Below are 27,758 nucleotides of genomic sequence, written 5' to 3'. Positions count from 1 at the left end.
AGTGCCACCTGGGGAGCCCTGCTCTGAGATCCAGGGGCCCCTGTAATTGCAAAGAAATATGTTCTCATACTGTTGATTCTGCATTAGAAAATAAGAAACTATTTTGGGGGTGTTAGGCTAGAAAAGCTCAATGGCAATTTCTGACGATACAAATATTCCAAGCAGTTCATAATTTGTACTTTAAAAGGAAATGAAAAATGTTTGAAAAAAATTAAAGATGGTTGTTACTACTTTCCTTGGAGATTCCAAAAATCCCTCTTTAAAAAAAAAAAAAGAAATGCTGTAAGAGTGTTCAGTTACTTTTTCTATTACAAACAATATTTCAGGGGCCTGCCCCCAGATAGGAAATTATGATACCTGTTCTGTATGATGCTTAAAAACAATATAAACCCAAGTGCTAAAGAAAGGACTGGCTTTGAATTGATTCAGTACTTGCATTTTATTATAGGTTTCAGAAAGGTAACATCTGTATATAACTAAATACTGTTTCTCTTGGAATAATAAAAGGATGATAATCTTAATTGGGGAAATTGTGAAGAAAATACAATGAAATATCCCTATATTCTTTCAGCTTTCAGTGGGAGAACAGGATGCTGCAAAGGTGAAGTTAATTTGGGGCATTACCCATGAGTATACAGCTGATTAGGTAGGCAGAGGTCCTCATTACAAATTAGTCTCTCCTGTGAAGCTGACGGGTTTCCCTGGTGGTTCAGAGGGTAAAGAATCTACCTGTAATGCGTAAGACCAGGTTCGATCCCTGGGTTGGGAAGATCCTCTGGGGAAGGGACTGGCAACCCACTCCAGTATTCTTGCCTAGAAATCCTATGGACAGAGGAGCCTGGCGGGCTACAGTTCATGGGGTTGCAGAGTCAGACATGACTGAGCGACTTTGAAGCTGGTGGGGATTTGAAGACTCTGAGAAGCCTTAGAAACTCCACCTGAAGTGTGGCATCGTGAAAAAGGCGACTGGAAACAAAAGGGAACCACAAAAGGAAGTTTGCCCTGAGCATTTTACTGAGGAAATGGGCCTGATAAAGAGAAGTCTATTTATACAAATAAAGAAGGCTTCAATTTTTAATATACACCTGTGGGAGTATTCACCATCCAGAAACGCAGCACAGCATGCACCTAGGTCATAGAAACCAAGCTGCCCGAGAACAAGTGCTTTGTAATTGGAGCAGTATTGTCCAGACTAGATGCCTTCGACCCTGGACAGGGGGAGAAAATGGGTCCAACACTGAAAGAGAAGCTGGGGAGGAAGGGACTTCGGCTTCCTGGGGTCGGGCTGAGGCTCCAGGCTCACGTTTCCTTTTTGTAATTTTATTCATTTTTGGCTGTGCGGAGTCTTCACTGCTGTGTGGGCTTTTCTCTGGTTGTGGTGCATGAGCTTCTTCCTGCCGTGGCTTCTCTTGTTTCAGAGCACGACAAGGCACATGGACTTCGGCAGTTGCCGCTCCCCGGCTCTAGAGCGCAGGCTTGGTCATTGTGGCCCACGGGCTTAGTTGCTCCACAGCAGCTGGGATCTACCCAGACCAGGGATTGAACCCGTGTCTCCTGAATTGGCAGGCATATTCTTTACCACTGAGCCACCAGGGAAACCCTGAGCTCACATTTTGATATCTGAAAAGCCTTCATAAAATGAAGTGCTTATTGGATTTCTCGGCTCCCTGATTAGCCAGTGAAGACTCAGTATATTTACCTTCTTTCTGTGCATTTTCATCTTTCATTAAAATCTTGTGTGAATAGACCTCTTTAAAGCTCTGTAAAGTACACCATCAGAAAATCCTCTAGAAAGAGATTGGATCTGTATCTCTTGTACAGAATAGCAATGCCTTAAAGGAGGTGATTACCCCAAAGACCTCCCGCAGCCCCTCCCTGACCGGATCTATCATCCCCTTGTCTTGACTCAGCGGGAAGAGAAGTACAGTTTGGGCCGCAACATGCAGCCACCCCTACCACCAGCCTTCCTAGGCCTGTGTGTAACTTGCATCACTGGAAGCTCATTGTGGCCTCCAGTCAGGAAAGCAAGGATTCTTGATTCATTGCACCGTTGAGGTTTTCTGTGTCTGCTGACACCATTCTCCTGAAGCCCCTTTAGGTAAAATCAGCAGTAGACTTTTCTGTTTTCCCAAGCTGGGGCTTTCAGCCAGAAAACCCAGTAAAAGTAGCAACCATTCCTATGTGTGCCTGCCACTGTGCTGGGCACAGATTTGTAGGCCTTTTTAGTCCTCTTGACATCGGGCACTGCTCCCACCGTCTAAGGAATCTTCTCTTGACTTCGTGATCCTGCTGTCAGGCTTCTTCCAACTTTGTTTCAGGTTCCTTCATTGACTCTACTTTCTTCCCCATTTCTTCATTAATACTTAATTTCTTAAGTACTCAATTAATACTTCCTAAGTATTACCCATCCCTGCAGGGTGATTCTTAGCCCTCCTCTAGTTCACTCTGAGCCACTTTGTCGGCTCCTATTTCCTCAGTCACCCCCTCTCCGTGTTTGGATTTCCAGATCTGATTCTTATTTCCAGTTTCCTACCAGACATCTCTGCCAGATTATCAAAGTGATAATCGGATTCAGAAAGGTTTCTTGCAAAAGCGCAGTCCGCTCTAGTGGTCCTTATCTCAGCTAATGGCCTCTTCATCCTCAGCATCCTACCGCTCACCATGTGGACCAGTCAGAAGACCCTCTTGATTCTTCCTCATCAGAATGGCAGCTCCCCTTCCATTCTCCAGAGCATCTACCTCAACTTGGGGTCTTAGGACTCTGGTTTGAATTTATACCTTCCTGCCTCCCCACATTCAGCTTCTAGCTGTTTCAGTCCATACAACCCACTGTAGCTATCTTTCTGCAACACAGACCTGATCAAGTCACTCCCTACTTGAAAGCACCCAGTGGATCCTAGGTTGGCAGAATAAGTTACAACCATCCAAACCTACTGTACCATCCTAATCTCCCACCAGTTATCCAAACCTATATTTCTCATTTCCAGATGTGTGCATGTGCATGTTGATTCTGCTGCTAAAACGGCCTCTTTAGTCCTCTTCTGCCACCTGGAGAATCCTCTCCACCCTTGAAGAGCCAGGTCAGTCACCTGGCTCAGGACGCAGCTGGTTGAATGAATGGATGAAGACTTGCCCACTCCCTCCTGCAGAGTCAGGCTCTTGCTGCCCAGCACTCTGGACGTTCTCTGTTCACCTCTCTGTCACATCTGTCAACATTTGTGTTGTAGCTGCTCTCAAGCCAGGAATGGTGATATGTCTCTCCCTGTCCATGGCAGACGTTGTTCCAACCCTCCTTACTGCAGAGCCCAGACGCAGCTCAGAATCCGTCTCAACATAGCACTAGGCAGCCACATTCAGCAGACCGAAGTCTGCACACGATCTGAGGTCTCTGTGACATCCCCCAAAGTCGACTGCATTTCTCCAGCTTGTGGGCCACTTAATACCCACTCAGTTGCAGAATGAATAACAGATGGCTTTTCTTTTTTCTTTGGGACAGGGTTTCTTAATACTACATAACATGTTGGTTTTTAACCTTATGTTAAGGGGAATGTGTGTTAGTTGCTCAGTTATGTCCGACTCTGTGCAACCCTACGGACGGTAGTCCACCAGGCTTCTCTGTCCCTGAAACTCTCCAGGCAAGAATACTGGAGTGGGTTGCCATTCCCTTCTCCATATGTTAGGTGTATGTTAATACTATTTCATGTCACAGATAACTGTCCACAAGAGTGTATTCGCAAGAGATGATTTGTTGGAATTCATTGTTACTCTTTGCAAAGAATTTTTCACACGTATGCACACATTCAGGCCATACATTCCACGCCTTCACACACACAGTCACCAAAGTGCTGCCTGTTCCTGCCACAGCCTCTCTCCTGTTCCTGCCACAGCCTCTCTCCTGTTCCTGCCACAGCCTCTCTCCTGTTCCTGCCACAGCCCCTCTCCTGTTCCTGCCACAGCCTCTCTCCTGTTCCTGCCACAGCCTCTCTCCTGTTCCTGCCACAGCCTCTCTCCTGTTCCTGCCACAGCCTCTCTCCTGTTCCTGCCACAGCCTCTCTCCTGTTCCTGCCACAGCCCCTCTCCTGTTCCTGCCACAGCCTCTCTCCTGTTCCTGCCACAGCCTCTCTCTTTACAGAATTCAGCCCACTGTTTTACCTTCCAGTCAGCATGCTGCATGTTATTTCTTCTAGCCTTCAACTTATCTTGTACGTTTCCAAGAGCTGGTTGGATAAAGTATTAAAAAATAAAAGTATCTAACCTTACATTCCATATCTCTTTTTGGCAATCAACAAAAGAAAAGTGGTGAGTGTGGGTAATTTTAAAACTAGTTAAAAAGCACTTCACAGGCACTGCTTTTTTTCTGTACTGCATGAAACACTTAGTATTACATAGTAATACTCTCAGTAATCAATTTTCTTTATCTCTGACGCAGATATAGTAGCTCTCAAAAAGGTGTGTCAAAACAACCAGGAAAATGTGAAACACCTTTTCCATGGCTCAAGTGAGAGATGAAATGTAATTATCATTACGGAGTTCAATAAGTTGTATTCAAACTATCGGACCTTCTTTCATTCTGGTCACATTTCAGAGTTTATAAATGGAAAATGGGTAATATAAAGGAAGAAATCAAGAAAGCTCATATTTTCCCTCAATTCCCTTAATGTACATAGGACAGCTGGTCCTGGAATGCGCAAAGCAGAAGGCTCGTGCATGTCAGTCATAATAAGACTGTGCAATGCAGTAAACAGAACAATGAGAAAACAATAAAAACAAAGGAGAGACAGGGTCTGGGAAAGCCTGCAGCAGTTTCTGTAAAATAACAGTGGCACTGCAGCAACACGTATCTATAGAGCCTGTTCTCTTCACTGTCTGATGAGTGTGCCTGTTGATGAATTACTGAAATCGTTTCCTCTCACCTTTTTATGTATTTTCTCTCCTATTATGTTCTCACCTGTCTTGTCTGGAAAACCCATCAGGCTAACTGTCAGGTAGGTTCTTCTTGATGTTTACTGTGATTATTAGCAGTGTCCACAGCAGGAAATGAAGTAAACAGACTGTGGGTGGCCTGTGATGAATGATAAAACTAACCAGAAAAGGCAAATGCTAAATTACAGAGAAACTTTTTGCAGATGCATGAAACTGTAGAAGCTGCTAACCCTAAGCACACTCAGCCATTGTGAACATCTATCATAAGAACTTTAGCCTAAAGGATTACCTCAGCTCTAAATGATGAAGTAGGTTACCTGGACTGTCCGGTTTTCCCATGGCTCAGAACACAGCCTGCCCCCAGAGGGATCGAGCATCATGGAGTGATATTATATCCTTTGTGGCCACAAGCAATTCTGCTGCAAATATGCTACCAGCTTTTACAGATTTGGCCAGGTGCAAGAAAAATTCCCAATGATGTATTCTAAATCCCTATTTTAAGTATGTATTCAGACATGCCTTGTACCTTGAAGAAAGAGACTGGGAAGAAACAGGGAGAGGTGGCGTGTACTTTGTTCATGCTAAGCTCACCCTTGAAGTTCCATCTGACATGGCTTAACTCTCCAAAAGAATGTCGCTTGAAATTGCAGTAGGGGACAGAGCTGTTTGTTTCTCTTCTTGGTGTCACAGAACGGCAGTATTCCTTCACCCACATGAAGCAGCAGAAAGCCTCTATTTAGATCCTCAAGTGCAAGACAGATACTTTATAAACCTAAACCAGAGCTGAGCCCAAGAGAAGAGAGACATATATTTAAATTAGAGTATGTTTGGTGTGTGTGTGTGTTGTTGTTTTTAACTTGAGCTTATTTTTATCTTTCAAGAGAAAAAATCATGTGCTACAGTTGCCATGCAACACAAACTGCTCTAACAGCTTTCTAATTTTAATTTCAGAAGTCTACAGAGCAAATGAAGAAGGTCCCTACTATCATCCTTTCAGTCTCGTATAAAGGAGTCAAATTTATTGATGCAACAAATAAGGTGGGTACCATACCTCTACAGTCCTGAGTAAATGATCTAAAATCCTTTGCTTCCCATCATACTTAACATCCCCATTTTATTTATTTGATTTTTCTTAATGTCTTGGCTACATCATGCGGCATATGGGATCTTAGTTCCCCAAGCAGGGATCAAACCTGAGTTTAAGTCTTAACCACTGGAGTCTTAATCACTGGACCACCAGGGAAGTCCCATCATCCCCCATTTTAATCACTCCCCAACCCCCACCTTCATGCTTCCTAAACACACACACACACACGAGGGGCACCTTGCATTTGGAGGTTTGATCCAAGATTTCTACACATATTTGGCATTCACCTTTCCAAGGTACCTTCCCTCATAGACTGTGTTGTTCAGGCTCTGACAATATCCCTTTGGGTCCAGGGAACATTAAAACAGGAAAAATTATATCTAGAGTGAAGACGCATCAGTGTTCATTCCTCCGTCAGAGGAAGTGTCACTAGGCAACAGACTAGAATGTTTGTCTTTCCATTTCTCCAGAGATAGGCCTGTCCTTTCTTTAGATGTATGGAATGAATACCTGACCCAGGGAACACATGCTCTGGCTTTTACATCATATAATTGCATTTTGTTCTCAACTATTGAGATGGAAGAGAGGGTTTCAACTGTGTTGTTTTCTTAAGAGGCACCATCCGAAATAGCTCAGGCCAAGCTGTGACTATGCACTCACTGTGACCTTGCACTCACTGGGAGAATGGTTCATGGGCTCCAAGGTCAAGTGTAGACAAATGGGTTGTATTTTACTTCAAAAGTGTGCTTTCTTAGCAAAGATGACAGAGTGCAGGTACTAACCTAGAAAATGTGGGTGTGACCACTCTCACCCTCCATAAACTCAAACCTGACTGGCTCTTCCTCCCAAACCCCCAAATGTCCCTGCATTTTAGTCTTACATCCTTCCAACCAATAAAGTACAGAAATTGGGGAAATGAGGTGATCCCCATTGGTGAACACTGTTTGTTTTCTGGACTGCCTATCCAGTCCTCTCAGTTGGACCCACTCCATTCTGGGGAAAGGAAGCAGAAGTCTTGAAACAGATGAATTTTAATGATGGAAATTTATGACCAGGGCACCTGGATTTAGATTCAGGGAAACATCCTGTGGCCGATGACTCTTGACTGTAATAAGCCTGACCATTGAATCCCCAGCTTCAGTGGCTTTCACCCATTGAAAGCCTTCCCAGTTTGTTTTCTGTAATGAAGAAGACTGCTGTGTCAGTGGTCAGAGAAGCTCAAGCTCCCGAGTCTACTGAGGAGAATAGCCTCCCAGTTTTAGAAGCAGTTCTGAAACCCAGGCAGAAAGCTGATAATTCAGCCTGCTCAAGCTAGTCAATGATGTCCAGAGCACACTCAGAGCCAGATGCCTTCTGTGGATGATGGCTTCAACCTGGCAGTATGTCATTGACAGTTACCATTCAGTTCAGTCACTCAGTCGTGTCCAACTCTTTGCGACCCCATGAACTGCAGCATGCCAGGCCTCCCTGTCCATCACCAGCTCCGAGAGTCCACCCAAACCCATGTTCATTGAGTCAGTGATGCCATCCAACCATCATATCCTCTGTTGTCCCCTTCTCCTCCTGCCCTCAATCTTTCCCAGCATCAGGGTCTTTTCCAGTGAGTCAGATCAGTTACCATTATCAGATTACAATTGTGGGGAGCCTGATCAGAAAAATCCCAATTGATTTGCTTTTTCATTTCTTAGAAGCAACTTTAGTTGCTTCCTTTAGCCCTAGATTATAGTCAGTTGGTTTTTAAAGTTTCAAAACTTTATGGAATTCTTAAGATACCATTGCTTTCACTGTATCTAAACTTCAAGAAAGTCTTTGGCATTGATTGTTTTTGTTTTCTTTTCTTTTTTTTTTTTTAACCTGGAGCAGTTGCTTCTACCCCATTTGCACTTGAAAATCATGAGTGGCAGTATATTTTCAGCATATGAGTTTAACACTCTCTTAGATTAACAATCTTATTAGCAGGCTTGGATTCTGACATTTTCTAAACAAGTCGTATTTGCCCTGAGAAGTTTCCAGAGTCTTAAGACTGTCGTCCCATGAAGCTGGTGGCATGACTGGGTGCATCTGTAATAATAGCATCCTCTCTAATGTGCTCTCCACCATCAGAGGAAGGAGAGTGCACTGTTGGCTCTGTGGCCTTTACCTTATAGACACATTAGTGGCTGTAGATCTTGATTTCCTAGACTTTGAGAAGATGCTTCTGCTTTAGTCACCCATACTTAGATGAGTTACCCATATAGCTCTCCTCACTAAGGATTACCTGGACATCTAAACACCGAAAGATATGCCAAAGATAATTGCCTGAATAAAGACCCTAGATGAAGAAAGCCCATGTGTCTTCCAGTTCCTCACAGTGTGGTCCTCAGTCTATTCTCAGAATCCAGAGCAAAGACAGATGCATATATTGGTAGCAGGTGGAGCCAACCTCTCTATGACCTTTAAGATAATATATTACATTCCAATTTCATATCTCTTTTTGGCAATCACGAAAGAAAACGGGTGAGTCTGGGTAATTTTAAAACTAGTTGAAAAGCACTTGCCTGGCTTTCTCAGGAATTTGGGGACATTGAGGTAAACACTGGTGGCTACACAGGGTCCCCATCCCAGCATCCCAGGGTGTTGCTGATCTGCTTCCATCTGATGGTGGATGGTGGGTGACTCAGAGCCATGGCCTAGGAGTTAGTATGTGAGAAACCAAAGCAGAGAGCTCGTGTTAGAAGGTAGAAGAGAGAAGCAGTGAAGAGCTGCGCTGGTGGCGTGTGTCTGAGGAAGGCTGAGAGAGAATCCAGCCAAGGCGAAGGCCTGGTGTCGGGGCGTGTGGAGGAGCCAGTGCTGAGGGTCGTGCTCGGGTCGCGGTGCGAAGGGAACTGCGCTCACCAGCAGTGTCTGCACGGCCTCGTGCCCCTGGGTCCCGTTCAGAGTTCAGCCTCTGGTTAGTGCGCACCGCAGGGAAGGAGCGGGCTGAGGCACTCCAGGTCCTGCTTCCGGTTTGCACCGGAAGTTCCTCCCCTGGGAAGCATTGTCAGCAGGGAGCCGCTCTGACTTGACGTGAAGGACTTGTGGTTTGTAGACATCTGGGAAGACCTCACAATTGGAGGTGCTGTGACCTCTAAGCCTGTGCTGAGACTCAAGCAGAAGTCACAGCTTATTGTTTATATTTGGTGTTTCCTTGTACTTGATTCTTAAACTGTCCCCTCCCGACCACCACGTCTCTGGTCACATAGCAGCGGTGTTTGGACTGCTCTGGACACGTCGAGTAACCAAAGGCCTCAGACCTTTCCAAATGACTGCCCAGCAGTGACACAGCCAGCTGGTCACTGAGAAGGACTGGAACTTGACCTTCCCATCCCCTAACCCAGTGCTTTTTCCTGTTACTCCACAGCTCCTTCTGCTAGTTCGTTAGAGGTGCAATGGATGCTTAATTATTTACACTTCCACTCGTGTTTGCTTGCATTTGACTAGGTAAAAGGTGAACCTTCCAGCCAAGCACTTCTTTCCTTTTACTCTCATGAAGAAGTAGCTGTGGCTGAGTCCATGGAGAAGGTTAGGTGCCTGGTTATCAACTCATGAGTTTATTACCTACCAACATAGGAAACAAATTGAATAACTAAACTCTATTTGAAAAGGAAGAAGCAAAAATGACCTTCAACTAAAAATGGGACTTGGAATAGGTTTATACTAAAATGTTACAGATAAATCACACCAGCTTTCTGGTGCTCCATAGCCCAGAGGTAGCTCTAGTGTGGCTTTCCACCAAGAAGACTGCAACTGCTTAGTTCCAAACCCGTCTTCAGATCGGCAGGGCCTTCTAAGAGGTGCCACAGTCCCCACATCCAGCACTTGACCAAGATTGGGTTGCATTTTGCCTTCCTGCTCTGACCCCCTCCTCAGTCTTCCCATCCAGCTAAATTAGAAATAACTCAGTGCCTGGGTTTGTTTGTTTTGAATGTCAGCCTCAGGTGGGGCTGATGCTATTTTTTAGGCACAGATTAAACTTAGGACTTTTGCCTAAACAAGTTATTTATAGCACATGCAGCCTCCATTCCATCCACAGCTGTGGCATAGTCTGTACTCCAGGACCATTCCTTAGTCTCAGAATCATCATACACATGGAGACCTGACCTTGCCATTCTGCAAAGGTGATGCAGAGTGATGACACCATTGACCTCACTGTTACCACATGTAGATTTGTGTGCCTGACACACTCCGAATGTCAGCATTTGAAGCAGAGAAAGGTTTGTTGCAGGGCCAGGCAAGGAGAACAGGTGGCTCATGCCCATAAAACCCCAAACGCCCTGGAGGGAGAACCACCACACCTTTATTTAGTCCTTCAGCAGAGCATTTTTAAAGGCCAGGTGAGCGAGTGGTGTCCCCAGGTGTGTGATCAGCTCTCTTGACTGGTTGATGGCGATCAACCCTTAGGCGCCAGATGGCGTGGCATCTACGTGCTCTTGATTATCAGATATTTAATTTCTTCCCAGGTGCTAGTAGAAGAGAAACTGCCTGCTGATGCAGAAGACACAGGAGACGTGGGTTTGATCTCTAGGTCAAAAAGATTCCCTGGAGAAAGGCATGGCAACCCACTCCAGTATTCTTGCCTGGAGAGTCCCATGGACAAAGGAACCTGTTGGGCTCCTGTTGGGCTACCCCCTGTTGGGGTCGCAAAGAGTCCAGCATGACTGAAGCAACTAAGCATGCATGCATGGTGGTGGTTTTTCAGCATCTGAAAAGCTCAGGCATGAGATACTATAGTCTGGGTACTTCTTAGAGGATGTGGGAGTGGCGTCTGTCCTGAAAAGGCCTCACTCGGTTACATCAATACTGAGATCCCAGGTCCTGTCCACATTCCAGCACCCCCAACCTATCAGAAATTCTGTTCAAGATACCTCCCCACCCAGTCCATCAGTATGAATTCATTTATAAGCATATTTTTCAATTGCCAGTTAGGGTGATTAAATGCCAGTAACATGAGCTATGAACTGATTATAGAACATTTTTATTAGCCTGCCTTTCCTCTGGTTTAGACCATGAGAACAGAGGAATAAACGTTTGAGCAGTAGGCGAGGAGGCTGATTTTGGAACATGGAGCAGCATGGAGGAGGGCAGGGCCTCAGAGTTAAGAGACAGTCCTGGGCTCCTGGGGATGAGAGAAGTGAGGGAGTGGAGGGCGGGGATGGTTGTGAGGATGGGTTTCAGAAAACTGGGAGGGAAAGTCAAAAAAGAGGGAAAGTGTCTTAGTGCTGTAATAAATTACCATAGAGGGGGTTGCTTAAACCACAAATATTTATTTCTCACAGTTTCAGAGGCTGGAAAGTCCAAAATTAAATCAGCAACAGATTCAGTATCTGATGAAAGCCTTCATTTGCTGCTTCATAAACAGCCATCTTCCTGCTGTGTCCTCATGGCAGAGAGGGCCAGTTGGCTGTCTTGACTGTTTGGGGGGTTTCTTGGCAATTTTTTTAAAGCCAACTTTGATTGATTTATTTTTATTAAATGTTTTATTTTGTATTGGAGTCTGGCTGGTGAACAGTGTTGTGATAGTTTCAGATGGACAGCAAAGGGACTCAGCCATACATACACATGTATCCATTCTCCCCCAAACTCCTCTCCCATTCAGGCTGCCAGATAACCTTGAGCAGACTTCCCTAGAGAATGAACTTATGATTTCTGGGGGGAAAGATGGGGAGGAGGGATAGTTAGGAAGCTTGGGATAACCAAGGACCCACTGGCTCCTCGTCTTGTAAAAGCACTAATCACCTTCACGAGAGCTCCACCCTCTTGACCTAATCATATCCAGAAGCCCACCTCTAAGCACCATCACTGGGAGCTAGGATTTCATGATACAAACTTGGAGAGGACAGACACATGTGGCTCATAATTCAGAGAGAGTCCCAGAAATAAAGCTTGGTCTACTTGACAAGTGTTCCCTGGGCCACAGGGCTGTCCTATGCCACTGAAAATCAGGAGTGACACCTTATGAACTGGCAAGATGCAGGGTATTCAGTGCAATAAAAGTCGCAGGGCACTTTTCACTGTAACACCTTCCTGAGAAGTTAGTCTACCGTTTTTGTTGTTCAGTCATGTCTGACTCTTTGCGACCCCATCAACTACAGCACGCCAGGCTTCCTTGTCCTTCACTATCTCTTTGGAGTTTGCTCAAACTCATGTCCATTGAGCTGATGATGCCATCCAACCATCTCATCCTCTGTGGCCCGCTTCTTCTTTTGTCCTCAATCTTTCTTTCCCAGCATCAATGTATTTTCCAGTGAGTCAGCTCTTCACATCAGTTAGCCAAAGTATTGGAGCTTCAGCTTCAGCATCAGTCCTTCCAATGAATCTACCTTATGCTAGTTAAAAATCTCAAGAATACAACATACCAATTTAGTTAAAAGTTGGAGGCAATGCTCTATTTCCAATAATAGTGGATCCTGGATGATGAGACTACATCCACACAGACTTGCCGAAATAACTCGCAGCCCCCAATTAAAATGATGGTGGAAACAAAATAACTCAAATGATGGTGGAGGCCTATATGGAAACAAAATAACTCAAATGATGGTGCTCACACTGTACCTATAAAGATCACGCAGCTCTTATTAATTTTAAATTTAAGATTTCACAAGTTCCTAATTTAGTTTTCTTCTTGAAGAAATGCTGTCTGGATGTCAGAAGAGGATCTGAACCTTTTGTCTTGAACTTCTATCCTGCAAGAGGATGTTACTTGTTTATGGGATTCTGATTCCAGTTTGAGTTATTTTTGACAGTGCTACATGTAGTATCAACATAAGGGACCACTGTGAAGAATGTCTTAATTTAATTTTCTTTCATGTGTTAATTCTGTAATTGCTTCCTAACCACACAACTCAGCAGAATGAGGGGCGTGAAAAACTTGCTCAGGGCACTGGCAGGGAAGGGCATTTTGTAAGCATTTTTAGACATTGATGGGTGTACCCAGAGCATTATATGTGCTTGGGTTATTTAAGACTGTGCAATTACAAAGTAATTAGGGTAATCATTAAAGGTTTTAGATCTATGACAACTGCAGAAATCATAAATGAGATATTATGAGATTATAAGTGGGATATTATGAGATTAAGAAATGATTGCACGATTAATGTGAAATATTTTCCTTCTTAAATTCATCAATATATCAAAAGAAGTATCTGGCAGGGTTTGCAGCCCAGATGTGTCTCCTTGGTTATTGTGCTTCAGGATAGTGGTACCTAAACCTTTCCTCAGGTACTTCCCATTGTTCTTAAAGGCTGGTTGGGATGAAGAGGCTGGCAAGGAGAGGCCGTGAAAAAATGCTAGTGAGAAGAGAAATGAAATTGTGTTGAACCAGTGAGAGAGAGGCTGGGGGTGAGAGGCATTGCATCGTATTTGAAAGAGCCTGAGCTCTGCGGTCCAAAAACCCCGGATTGTGGGCTCAGCTCCGCCACCTGCCCTGCATTAAGGCACTTACACTGTCTGAGGACCAGTTTCCGCCTGTGAGCTGCTGAGGCTAACCTCCAGCGCCCACTCGTAATTGCAACATGGCGGGAATGCATCCGGGCCCTGCATCAAGCCTGCGGTGTGGTGGTTCCCTGCTCCCAGCCCTACGCCGTCTCTGCAGAGTTGTCAAGAGACAGTGCTTTGACTTGCCCTCCCCGACCTCCCTGGGCTCTGGGGAGCTCTGGCCGCGCAGAACAACAGTAAGGGATGGTGAGGCTCAGTCTCCTGGGAAGGCGGAACAACAGGGCGGGGGATCTTTTCCAGAAAGAGCTGGCGGGAGGCAGCGCAGACTCTCCCAGTGTACGTGGGGGATAGAAATAGTGAAATCCTTATTAATTATTATTTTTAAAAAGGTGTCTGCACAGCACCAGGCAAGAACTGCTGCTCCAGGTTCAGACTATTTTAGGTTGTTTTTCATTAAACGAAAATATTCCTTCCAGACCTGGTGTACCTTTGCCCACAGATAGTGGGTCATTTTGAATGTTGCTGGTATAGAACATTCTAGGAATAGGGATAGCAGCTGCTTCCCAGGCCATTTGCCTTGGTTCTAAAATAGGTTGATTTGCAGAGGGAAACAGTGGTCATTTGTGTGATTTCTTCCAGAACATAATTGCTGAGCATGAGATTCGTAACATCTCCTGTGCGGCCCAGGACCCGGAAGACCTCTCGACGTTCGCTTACATCACTAAGGATCTGAAGTCCAACCACCACTACTGTCACGTGTTTACTGCCTTTGACGTGGTGAGTAACTGCCCTCTTTAGACTGACAAGTATTTCTGTGAATGTACCTGGAATTCATTGAAAGCAATTTAGATGCTTGGTTTGTTTGAGTTTTGTCTGGTTTTTTCCTACTGTACTGGGTCTTCGTTGCTACATGCGGGCTTTCTCAAGTTGTGGTGAGCAGGGGGCTGCCCTCTGTTGAGCTGCTTATTGCAATGGCTTCTCTTACTGTGCAGAGCATGGGTTTTAGGCGCAGGCTTCCGTAGTTGTACATAACACAGGCTTGGTTACTCCTCAACATGTGGGATCTTCCTGGCTCAGGGATCAAACCTGTGTCCCCTGCGCTGACAGGCAGATTCTTAACAACTGGACCACCAGGACAGCCAAACGCTTGGCGTGTGTGTGTTTGTTTGTTTTACCAAATATTAAAGTATTCATGGTATAAGATATTTTGCAGACTTCAGCTTTCCTGAGCTTTTTCTATATTTTCACTCATCCATTAAATTTCAAACTCCACTTCTATTCAGTATCTGAACTGCCATTGATCAACTACTAACTTCACTTTTTAAATTTAATGAATTCCTTTCTTTCTCTGGTACCAAAATACAGTAAATGTCTTTCAGCCTTTTTGTTCCTTCACTATGTCTGTTGGTTTCTTGGGTAGCCATTTCTAAATAGTAGGACATAGTAGTCTAGGTTTGTTTGGGAGAAATATAAATTTTAGTGCCTCATACAATACTTACGGTTTTCTATATTGAATAGTAATTAAATTAGACATCTACAAATAGTAATTGGGAACAGTGAGGTTTGGTCTATTTAAATATGACCCATATTCAGAAATTAGTCTTGTAATGATGGCCTTATGGTATTATACCACCTATAATCCTGTTTGTCATTGTCTTAAAACTAACCCATATGCAATATTTGTTTTTCTCATTCTGACTTATTTTGTATGACAGACTCTAGGTCCATTCACGTTACTACAAATGACCCAATTTCATTTCTTTTTATGGCTAACATTCCATTGTATACATATACCACATCTTCTTTATCCATTCATCTGTCAGTAAGCATCTAGGTAGCTTCTATGTCCTGGCTTTTGTAAATAGTGCTGCGGTGATCATTGAGTTACATGTGTCTTTTTGAATTATGGTTTTCTCAGGATATATGCCCAGGAGTGGGATTGCTAGGTCGTATGGTAGTTCTAGAACCTCCAACCTGTTCTCCATAGTGGCTGTATCAATTTACATTCCCACCAACAGTGCAAGAGGGTTCCCTTTTCTCCACACCCGCTCCAGCATTTATTGTTTGTAAAATTTCTCAGCTTTCTTGAGAGTGGCCATTTTAATTGGTGTGGGGTGATATGTCATTGTAGTTTTGATTTGCATTTCTCTGATCATGAGTGATGTTGAGTGTATTTTCATTTGTTAGCTATCTGTATGTCTTCTTTGGGGAAATGTCTCTCTATATCTTCTGCCTATTTTTTTTATTGGGTTTGTATTTTTTTGATATTGAGCTTCATGAGCTGCTTGTATATTTTGGAGATTCTTTTTCAGTTGCTCCATTTAACAATATTTTTTCCCATTCTGAGGGTTGTCTTTTCGTCTTTTTATGGTTTACTAAATAGCATATATTAACGCATATGTATGGAATCGAGAAAATGGTACTGATGAAACCATTTGCAGGGCAGCAATAGAGATGCAGACATACAGAAGGGACATGTGGAAGTGGGGAGGAAGAGGGTGGGATGTATTGGGAGAGTGGCACTGACCTGTATACACCACAGTGTGTAAAATCGATGGCCAGTGGGAACCTCTGTATAGCATAGGGCATTCAGCTCCACACGGTGTGATGACCAAGAAGAATGGGATGGGGGTGAGGGAGGGAAACGCAAGAGGGAGGGGATATATGTATACATATAGTAAATTCACTTCGTTGTACAACAGAAGATAGCACAACCTTGTAAAGCAATTATACTCCAATTTTTTAAAAAGAATACATCTTAAATAAATAAAAAAAAAACTAGTCCATATATTACAAACTTTTGAAAATGAAAGCAGTTCTAGAAAATAAAGAGTATTCCTTTTTGTACCTTTAAGATGGTACAAATTGTGTGAGCATAACTCTAATGCAGTACATTGGGCATTCTGCATTTCAAACAGAAGAGAGATACAACTATGAAATAATCCGTAATCAGAAGAATTCTGAAATGTCACTCTAATTTGACAGTTCTGCTCTGCTCAAGGTTTAAAATACACATGTTTAAAGAATTACACAGTATTTGCAGTGGAATATATTCTTGGGATGCCAGTCCATGGTTTGGTGTCATGGGTAAGACTACTTGAAGCAATCTTTTTCAGTTCTGACAAATTCCCATGGACCAAGGATCACCAAAACCCAGAATTTGCCCCTAAGGGAAGTTAGGTTCATGCCCAGAGCACTGTATTACCAGGCTGCATGTAGCCCATCCCTTGCAAATTTTGAAGATTGGAAACAGGAAAGAATGCTCGTGTGCCTTTAAATTTTTTTTCTGTTTTGGGAGGCATGAGGAGAATAATAGACAGGAGGTCTGTGTTAACAGTTAAGGACTGCAAAGCCAAACCCTTGCAGTATCCCTGGATGCACTTGTTCCCATGGAATCAACATTATTGATTATAGCCATGTCAGCATTAGGTTTCTGGTGCCTTTAGACATAATTTACCATTCTAGTGAGATGCAGTTGTTTCTTTAAACAACAGAATTTATCTTTCTATCCCCACACCTTTTGGTTTGCATGATACACCCTTCTCTGGAAGAGTTGCCTTGTTGTCATAGAAAGGACGAACTGCTCAGAGTTCACATTCCAACTCGCTGCCTGCTCCCTGATGTTAGATGAGGAGCAGGACTCGGAGTCCCGATTTCCTTTGTCTACAGAACAGGTGCAGGGATTTGTCCTCGCAGGTTTTCATTGGGACTGAAACAAAGGAACGTGTGTAGAGGCTCATAAACAATGTGTCATTGTCAGCACCACCACCACTTCTGTCTCTCTCCTTCCCTTCTGACCTCACAATTCACTCTGGCCTTTTCCTGCTAAAAGACATAAGGTACATTTTTCAGATGTATATTTATGGTCCCACGTTTTCCCACTGCCCTTGCAAAAGAACTGAAAAAAACTAGAAGAATAAATAAACAGAAGCATACAGAAAGAAAGCATAGACTCTGTAGGCCTTCTGTTGGTCTATTGCTTCTATATAGTGTTTTCGTTGAGTGTCAGCATTAATATTCCAGTATTGTCAGGATGAATTCCAGCCTTCCCTTGGGTATTGCAGTGTTTCTTTCTAAATTGGTTTTAGAGTAATATATAATTTGCCTCCATAAGAGAATCTAAAACAGTGTTCTCTATTCAAACTAAAAATGATACCCGTGGGCCATCTGGCCCCTTGAGTTTTTCAGCTGGTGTGTATGTGATGCCAGAATTCTGAGGCGAAATATAGGGGGAAAATAGTCAACTGTTTGGTTTTAAGACCAACACAATGTCCTTGATACATTTTGAAAACATGTGGAGAATTGCTTCACCTTTTATCTTTTCATCCAGATGTTTGATTTAATGTAGACATTCACTAGCTTAGGAGTCTGGTATCAGCTCCAAAGGATTTTCATCTTACGCCATGAATCCACCATTTTAATCCTCTCTAGGTGAACTTCAAAAATAGTCACAAAGGCCACCAGTCTTGACCTGGGCCTTTGAGCAATTTTGAGATGCCCCAAGCTTTGTTTGCACACACACACACACACAAAGCCTCTTTGAGCCTGGATTTCATGTCTTTATGTAGGGCAGTTCAATATTCAGTCCATTCTTGAAGCGATAACATTCTTTTGATATGAATCAGTCCCCCAGGCTGCCCAAATGGCAAAATAATACCTCCAGTATACATTAAGTCTTTCAGCTGATGTGTTTTGAGTATACATTTGCTTGCTTTTTATTGGCGTATAATTCCTTTACAGTGTTTTTCTGCTGTACAACGGCATGAATCAGCTATATGTATATATATATCCCCTCCCTCTTAAGGCTCCCTCCCACCCCCACCCGTCCCGCCGTCTAGGTTACCACGGAGCCCCAGGCCGCGCCCCCTGCTCCACTGCCGCTTCCTCGGCCGTCTGCTTTACCAGGCAGTGTACACGTGTCAGCGCAGCTCTCCCAGTTCAGCCCACCCTCTCGCCCTCTTCCCCCCACCCCCTGCCACGACATACACATTTGTAATTGCAGTTATTGCTACTTTCACCTTGTAGATCTTTTATGAGTCACAGCAAGTTTTTCTGAATATCTCCTATTATCAGGAAAATTCAGTGATAGGAGAACTGCCAGTTTACAGAGAGTTGGATTTGAAATTCAGAACCTTTTTCGCGTAGAAATCCTGTGGTCTTGGAAGGGAAGCTCAAGCCCCCCCACAAAAGCAAGCATGGGAATTTAACATAGTTCCTTTACTGAGGCACTGCAGAGCCCTGCGAAGGCTGAGACACCCGAGGGGTGGAGTGCCTGTGTTTTCCAGGGTCATTTGGCCGTGGGAGCCTCTTGCCAGCAGAGCTCCTCACGGGCCTGGCGTTCTGCGGAACACACTTCAGAAAACGTTTCGCTTTATCTTCTCTAAGCTTGTTCTCATTCCTAAGAATCTGTTAGGTTGGTACAAAAGCAATTGCAGTTTTGGACTGCAATTTTTAAATTTTGTGCCATGAATTTTAAATCATTATAACTAGGCTCCAACACATCTTTATTAGTCAAAATAGGAACCATTACAATCAACACATTTTTGCCAAAAAGAAATGTTTGTTTATTCCTGTAGCATGCTTCAGGATTCCAAACTCTTGGAAAGCATTTTCTGCATCCTGCTGCTTGTGGAAGCATTTTCCCTGCAAAAAATTGTCAAGCTGCTTGAAGATGTAGAGGTCAGTTGATGAGAGGTCAGGTGAATATGGCAAATGAGGCAAAACCTTGTAGCCCAATTCATTCAACTTTTGAAGTGTTGGTTGTGCAATGTGCAATCGGGAGGCGTTATGGAGAAGACAACAGAACGGGCCTTTCTGTTGAGCAGTGCTGGCTGAGGCATTGCAGTTTTCAGTGCGTCTCATCAATTTGCTGAGCATTCTTCTCAGATATAATGGCTTCACCAGGATTCAGAAAGCTGCAGTGGATCAAATGGGCAGCAGACCACCAGTGACCATGACCTTTTCTTGGTGCAAGTTTGGCTTTGGGAAGTGCTTTGGAGCCTCTTTTCAGTCCAACCACTGAGCTGGTCATCACTAGTTGTCTGGCCATTGCTGGTTGTCATATAAATTCACCTGTCACACATCACAATCTGATCGAGAAATGGTTCTTTGTTGTTGCATAGAATAAGAGAAGAAGACACTTCAAAATGACAATTTTTAATTTTTAGTCAGCTGCGAGGCACCCGCGTAGTGAGCCTTTTCACCTTGCCAGCTTGCTTCAAATGCCAAACAACCATAGAAGGTCAACGTCGAGTTCTTGGGCAACTTTTCATGTAGTCGTAAGAGGATTGGCTTCAGTGATCTTCTCAGTTGGTCATTGTTAACTTCTGATGGTCAGCCACGGCACTCTTCATCTTCAAAGCTCTCGTTTCCTTTGCAAAACTTCTTGAATAACCACTGCACTCTACATTCATTAGCAGTTTCTGGGCCAGATCCATTGTTGATGTGAGTTGTCTCTGCTGCTTTATGACCATTTTGAACTCAAATAAAAAATCGCTCAACTTTTCTTTTTGTCTAACATCATTTCTGTAGTCTAAAATAAACACCAAGTAATATGTCATTAGCCAAAAAACATAAAGCGAGAAATGCACATTAAAATGATGTATAGCAGAACCACATTTATTTAAGAATGTATTCCAATATCAAAGGACAAAGTTCAACAGTGGTAAAACTAAAATTACTCTTGCCCCAACCTAATACACTAAATTCAGCTTGTGATATTTTCAGTTTTAAATGACAGGCAGATGAAAATTTAAAAAAGACTAGATTAGAAGTGGAATTAGTGTTCCCAAGAAAAGCCAGTGCCTATTTTACTTCATTGGGCTTCCCCGGTAGCTGAGATGGTAGAGTCTGCCTCCAATGCAGGAGGCCTGGGTTGGGAAGATGCCCTGGAGGAGGGCATGGCAACCCACTCCAGTATACTTGCCTGGAGAATCCCCATGGACAGAGGAACCTGGTGGGCTACAGTCCATGGGGTTGCAAAGAGTCAGACACAGCCGAATGACTAAGCACACAGCATACACACACATTATACCTACCAGCAGACCCCAGACCTACTCTGCATTTTGACTCACTATGGTGGCAGCTGATTCCTAGTCACCTCTCTAATGGGACATGCCTCACCCACTTCTGAACAAGAAGCTGCCCAGCCCCCACCTTCCAGGCAGTGAAAACTTGGGGGAAGAGAATAGGCCTAGGTAGGGGGAAAAAAAAATTGTGTTATGAGTCTAGCAGTGTAGTTTCCTGCAGTGCAGAAGACCCAGGTTCGATCCTTGGTTTGGGAAGATCCCCAGGAGAAGGAAATGGACACTCCAGTATTCTTGCCTGGAGAATTCCATGGACCAGAGGAGCCTGGCGGGCTACAGTCCATGGGGTCACGAAGAGTTGGACACGACTGAGTGGCTAACACTTTCATGAGTCTAGGAGTTGTGAGGCTTAAAACAACAAATTCAGTTTTTTTCTCCTCCACTCTTCTTTTTGAAAGACTTATTTATTTTAGGCTGTGCTGGTGTTCATCGCAGCGCATGGGCTTTCTCTAGTTGCAGTGAGTAGGGGCTACTCTTCATTGTGGGGCACTGGCTTCTCTTGCAGTGGCTTCTCATTGCAGTGGCTTCTCTTGTTGCGGAGCACAGGCGTGAGGCGCAGGGCCTTCAATAGTTGTGGTTCTCGGGCTCCAGAGCGCTGGCTCAGTAGTTATGGCACACGGGCTTAGCTTCTCCTTGGAATGCGGCATCTTCCTGGACTGGGGATCAAACTCAAGTCTCCTGCATTGGCAGGTGGATTTTTAACCAGTGGACCACCAGGGAAGCCCCTCTCCTCCACCCTTATCTCCAATGAGTGAAGGGGACTTTCATGCTGTTGGGCTGACAAGAGGGAGAATGGGTTGTTTCTGGGGCCACTAAATCCCAAGGCTGCAGTGATCATTCTTAAAAAGCCACCAAAAGAAACAGATAGATAGAATCAAGATCACTTGGAAACTATCGTCTTCTATATATTATTCACTCAGTCCAGACATCTAGGTCACAGAATGGAGACAGGTAGATCAGAAAAGATTTTGATGCATTCTTTGTGAAACTGTCAGATTTATTTTAGAAATCTGGGAGGGATCTCATTCAATAGTTTTACAGTATGAAATGTTTATTTTGTTTAAATAGCATTGAAAGCAATGACCACCACTAAACCATAGTTAATTCTCACCTCTATAAAGAACATGTTTGTGGTCTTTGGGATTTTTAACCATGCTCATTTTTCTCTTATATGCAACTCCCAAATTCTATAATCTTCAGTGTGTGAAGCTTAGACTAGTTCTGAAATATATAGGGAATGTCAAAGTCTTGATGCCCGTGGGTGGTGTGTGGGGGAGACGAGGATCCTCTTTCCTGTGCTTTCTTGGTTGAATGTGGGCCATGAAAGGATCCAAACTGGAAGAAGAGAGATGCAGGAAATTGTTGTCAGCAGGCTGGCGGACAGCATTCTATAGACCTCTTCCATCACTAAGTATCAGCAAACTTAAGTGCAGGAGAAGAAGAACACCAGAGTCAACCACACTGTGATCAGTTTAATGAAAGTGAGATTCCTGAGCCCTTTCTTTTTCTACAGTTTAATTGAGATAGCTGAGCACCGAAAAATTGATGCTTTTGAACTATGGTGTTGGAGAAGACTCTTAAGAGTCCCTTGGACTGCAAAAATATCCAACCAGTCCATCCTAAAGGAGATCAGTCCTGGGTGTTCACTGGAAGGACTGATGCTGAAGCTGAAACTCCAGTACTTTGTCTACCTCATGTGAAGAGTTGACTCATTGGAAAAGACCCTGATGCTGGGAGGGATTGGGGGCAGGAGGAGAAGGGGACGACGGAGGATGAGATGGCTGGATGGCATCACCGACTCGATGGGCATGAGTTTGAGTAAACTCCAGGAGTTGGTGATGGACAGGGAGGCCTGGCGTGCTGTGATTCATGCGGTTGCAACGCGTCGGACATGACTGAATGACTGAACTGAACGGAGATACAGTTGGCATATAACACGGTATGAGTTTTAGGTGTACAACACAAGGATTTGATACATGTACTGCACAATAAGCTTAGTTAACATCCATCACCTCACATCTTTACACATGGGCTTTTGTGTGAATGTGTGATAAGAAGTTCAGGATCTGCTCTGTCAAAAACTTTAAAATGTACAATATAGGCAAACCTCAAAGATACCGCAAGTTTGGTTTTCCAGATCACCACAGTGAATCAAATATCACCATAAAGAAAGTCATATGAATTTTTTGATTCCCCAGTGCATATAAAAAATTATGTGTACAGGGTCCTGTAGCCTGTTAAGTGTGCAATAGCATCATGTCTAAAAAGCAATGTGTGTGCATGCTAAGTCTCTTCAGTCATATCCAACTCTTTGTGACCCCAGGGACTGTACCCACCAGACTCCTCTGTCCATGGGATTCTCCAGGCAGGAATACTGGAGTGGCCGTGTAAGAAAATGTTGAAGTGCATGAAGCTGTAACACGTTCCCTGGCAAGTCTTCCACTTACAAAGGAGCAACCTACTCTTAAGTAGAAGCCTTTCCCAGGCACAGCCCCTAAAATTCACCAACAGGTCTGTGGCAGTAGAGATCCTGTTCCCAAGATCAGTGATTGAATAAAAATGGCAGCACTCCCAGCCTTACAGCCCTTACACACCACCACCTTACCCCAGCCCCACCCTCTGCCACTGCCAAAAAACGGAAAATAGGTTAAATTAATAGATTCTGTCTATCAATACATCCTGTCCATTGGCATAAATCGTTGAGAATTAAGCAAACCAAAAAATATTAAGAAAATAAATCACTTTTTCTCTTATTCCTATTTGGGGCGGGGAGGGGGGCACGGGATAAGGGGATGGCTTAGGCGGTAAAGAATCTGCCTGCAATGCAGGAGACCTGGGTTCGATCCCTGGGTCAGGAAGATTCCCTGGAGGAGGGAATGGCAACCCCCTCCGGTATTCTTGCCTGGAGAATCCCATGGACAGAGGAGCCTGGTGGGCTACAGTTCACAGGGTCACAAAGGGTTGGACACAACTGAGTGACTAACGCTTTCACTTTCAAGGGGCTGGATGGTATCAGAACCTTAAATCAATCCCAATTTATGTTAAGTTAGAAAGAAAGTAGACATTGTGATTTTTTTCTCACAGATTGTTTTACAGTATTCACACATGTATTCGTTATACCTCCTCCTGTGTACCTGAAAATCAGATGTCATGTCTAGGGCTGAGGTCTTTAGAACCAGTCTGGCATTTTTATTTATTTATTTATTTTTAACGGGAGGATAACTGCTTTCCAGTCTTGTGTTGGTTTCTGCCATCCGTCAGCATGAATCAGCCACAGGCATGCCTATGTTCCCTCCCTCCTGATCCTCCCTCCCACCTCCTGCCCCGCCCCGCCTCTGTAGACTGTTGCAGACACCAAGTTGAGCACCTGCACTATATGCAACTTCCCCTTAGCTAAGCAATTTCCATGTGGTGATGTATGCATTTCAGTGCTACACTCTCAAACTGTCTCCCCTCCTGCCCCCGCTGTGTCCATGAATCTGTTCTCCACGTCTGATTCTCTGTTCCTGCCCTGCAGATACCATCATCAGTACCGTTTTCTAAATTCCATATATCTGTGTTAATATATGATACTTGTTTTTCTCTTTCTGACTGACTTCACTCTGTACAACAGATTCTTGGTTCATCTACCTCCCTGGAACTGACTCAACTTTATTTGTTTTTATGGCTGAGTAATATTCTGTTATATGTATGTACCACAACTTCCATTCATCTGTCAAGGGTCTAGATCGCTTCCCTGTCCTGGATATTGTAAATAGTGCTGCAGTGAACATTGGGGTACATGTGTCTTTTTCAGTTACGATTTTCTCAGGATATATGCCCAGTAGTGGGATTGCTGGGTCATATGGCAGTTTTATTCCTGATTTTTAAATAAATCTCCATATTGTTCTTCATAGTGGCTGTATCAGTTTACATTCCCACCAACAGTGCAGGAGGGTTCCCTTTCCTCCATATCCTCTCCAGGATTTATTGTTTGTAGCTTTGATGATAGCCGTTCTGGCTGGTGTGAGGTGATAGCTCATTGTAGTTTTCGTTTCTTATTGTTGTTCAGTCGCTAAGTCATGTTTGACTCTGCAACCCCATGAACTGCAGCACACCAAGCTTCCCTATCCTTCATCATCTCCCAGAGTTTGCTCAAACTTATGTCCATTGAGTCAGTGATGCTATCCAACCATCTCATCCTCTGTCATCCCCTTCTCCTCCTGCCTTCAATCTTTCCCAGCATCAGGGTATTTTCCAATGAGTCAGCTCTTTGCATCAAGTGGCCAAAGTATTGGAGCTTCAACATCAGTCCTTCCAGTGACTATTCAGGGTTGATTTCCTTTAGGATTGATTGTTTTGATCTCCTTGCTGTCCAAGGGACTCTCAAGAGTCTTCTCTAGCACCACAGTTCAAAAGCATCAATTTTTTTATTTGCATTTCTCTAATAATAAGTGATGTTGAGCATTTTTTCGTGTGTTTATTAGCCATCTGTATGTCTTTGGAAAAATGTCTGTTTAGATCTTCTGCCCTTTTTTTGATTGAGTTGTTTGTTTTTCTGATATTGAGCTGCATGAGCTGCTTATATACTTTAGAGATTAATCCTTTGTCAGTTGCTTCATTTGCAATTATTTTCTTCCAGTCTGAGGGTTGTATTTTTATCTTGTTTGTGGTTTCCTTTGCTGTATGAAAGGTTTTAAGTTTAATTAGGCCCCATTTATTTATTTTTGTTTTTATTTCCATTACTCTAGGAGATGGGTCGTAGAGGATCTTGCTGTGATTTATGTCAAAGAGTGTTCTGCCTATTTTTTCCTCTAAAAGTTTTATAGTCTCTGGTCTTACATTTAGGTCATTAATCCATTTTGAGTTTATCTTTGTGTATGGTGTTAGTGTTCTAATTTCATTATTTTACACATAGCTGTCCAGCTTTCCCAGCACTACTTATTGAAGAGATTATCTTTTCTCCATTGTGTATTCTTGCCTTCTTTGTCAAAGATAAGGTGCCCATGGGTGTGTGGGTTATCTTTAGGCTTTCTGTCTTGTTCCATTGGTCTATATTTCTGTTTTTGTGCCAACACGATGTGATCTTGATGACTGTAACTGTAGGATAGTCTGAAGTCAGGAAGGTTGATTCCTCCAGCTCCATTCTGCTTTCTCAAGATTGCCTTTTGGACTCTGAGGGAGAAGGCAAGGGTGGGATGTTTCGAGAGAACAGCATTGAAACATGTATATTATCTATGGTGAAACAGATCACCAGCCCAGGTTGGATGCACGAGACAAGTGCTCGGGTCTGGTGCACTGGAAGACCCAGAAGGATCAGGTGGAGAGGGAGGTGGGAGGGGGGATCGGGATGGGGAATACATGTAAACCCATGGCTGATTCATGTCAATGTATGACAAAAACCACTACAATATTGTAAAGTAATTAGCCTCCAACTAATAAAAATAAATGGAAAAAAAAAAAGATTGCTTTTGCTATTTGGGGTCTTTTGTATTTCCATACGAATTGTGAAATTTTTTGTTCTAGTTCTGTGAAAAATGCCATTAGGTAATTTGATAGGGATTGCATTGAATCTGCAGACTGCTTTGGGTAGTATGATCACGTTCACAATATTGGCAGAATCAGCCTGGTTTCAAATCCCAGGTCTGCACTTCTTAGGTTCATCGTTTGGGCAGGAATGCCTCTTAGCTGTTTCCTCATCTGTAGACTAGAGATAACAGCAGCCTGCTCCTGGGGTTACTGTGAGGATTCAGTGAGATAACACACGTCCATGTCTGCTCAGAGACACATGGCACATGGCGTTCAGTCCATCTGAGCGACCGGGGCGGGTGGGGAGGTGCAGCTGCAGTTATGGTGGTGCTTGTGGTCTTTCTTACTGGACCCTGTGTGAGGCTTTGGTTTATAACATATATTTGCTGCCTCAGTGTCCCACACCTGAGGGGAAAATCCAAGCCTGTATAAAACACATTTCTGTCCTGGCAGTTCAAGCACAAGTTGGAAAAGAATTTCCAGACAGAGCATTTCAGAAGGGAGTGAATTCATTAAGAGCAGGGAGCAGAGGTAATGCAGGCTCTGGAAACGCAGTGGGCTGACCTCTTGACACCCAGAGAGAGCCGGTAGGATGCTGCTAGGATAGCGAGTGGGCTCAAGGGAGAGCAGAGGCTTTCTGTGGGTTAATAGTCAGTTTTTATAGCCTCAAGACAAAGGAAAATCCTGCTGGAAGGATGGTGTTAAGTGATTGGTTTGGGTGCTGTAGGCTAAGTTTGGGGGTGGGCATTTTTGCCTCATTTAGGGTCAAGAAGCTTGCTGGTGATGATCAGGGTGGACGGGAGCATTTGGCAACGGTTACGAAGGGGCTCAGTCAGCTTCAGAGGTGGCCTTGGTTCTGGATTCTGTGTCTCTGGCCTTGGTGCAAAGCCTCGCACTTGTGGCCTTGGGATAGGACCCCACAATTTCTACATTTATAGAGTGCCTGCCCTGAATTGGACACAACTGAGTGACTGAACTAACTACCCTGAGTCAGTTACATGGCCCTGCTCCCTAAGATCTCAAAGTTTCAAAAGGGTTCAGTCTTCAGTCGTGTCTGATTCTTTGTGACCCCAGGGACTGCAGCATGCCAGGCTTCCCTGTCCATCACCAACCCCCAGAGCTTGCTTAAACTCATGTCCATCAAGTCGGTGATGCCATCTAACCATCTCATCCTCTGTTGTCCCCTTCTCCTGCCTTCAATCTTTCCCAGCATCAAGGTCTTTTCCAATGAGTCAGTTCTTCGCATCAGGTGGCCAAAGGACTGGAGCTTCAGCATCAGTCCTTCCAATAAATATTCAGGACTGATTTCCTTTAGGATGAACTGGTTGGGTCTCCTTGCAGTTCTAGGGACTCTCAAGAGTCTCCTCCAACACCACAGTTCAAAAACATCAATTCTTTGATGCTCAGCTTTATTTATGGTTCAACTCTCACATCCATACATGACTACTGGAAAAACCATAGCTTTGACTAGATGGACCTTTGTCCATAAAGTAATGTCTCTGCTTTTTAATATGCTGTCTAGGTTTGTTACAGCTTTTCTTCCAAGGAGCTTTTCTTCCAAGGAGTCTTTTAATTTCATGACTGCAGTCACCATATGCAGTGATTTTGGAGCCCAAGAAAATAAAGTCTCACTGTTTCCATTGTTTTCCCATCTATTTGCCATGAAGTGATGGGACCAGATGCCATGATCTTCAATCTTTTAA

The 27,758-nt window shown here is 43.8% G+C and overlaps 1 protein-coding gene across 3 annotated transcripts in view; it reads left to right on the top strand.

The window, feature by feature from the left end:
• Positions 1-27,758, top strand: part of ANKS1B (ankyrin repeat and sterile alpha motif domain containing 1B) — a 1,071,061-nt gene that overhangs the window by 1,022,463 nt on the left and 20,840 nt on the right. For all 3 annotated transcript variants that reach the window (XM_065937415.1, XM_065937407.1, XM_065937398.1), the window contains exons 22-23: positions 5,875-5,961; positions 14,102-14,239. In XM_065937415.1, coding sequence (XP_065793487.1) covers positions 5,875-5,961; positions 14,102-14,239 — 225 coding nt within the window. The remainder of the gene's footprint in view (positions 1-5,874; positions 5,962-14,101; positions 14,240-27,758) is intronic.

The sequence above is a fragment of the Muntiacus reevesi genome, chromosome 1 (assembly GCF_963930625.1).
Source record: "Muntiacus reevesi chromosome 1, mMunRee1.1, whole genome shotgun sequence".
NCBI classification, from domain to species: domain Eukaryota; kingdom Metazoa; phylum Chordata; class Mammalia; order Artiodactyla; family Cervidae; genus Muntiacus; species Muntiacus reevesi.
The sequence above is the reverse complement of the archived record's forward strand: the minus strand, read 5'-3'. Positions and strand labels throughout refer to the sequence as shown.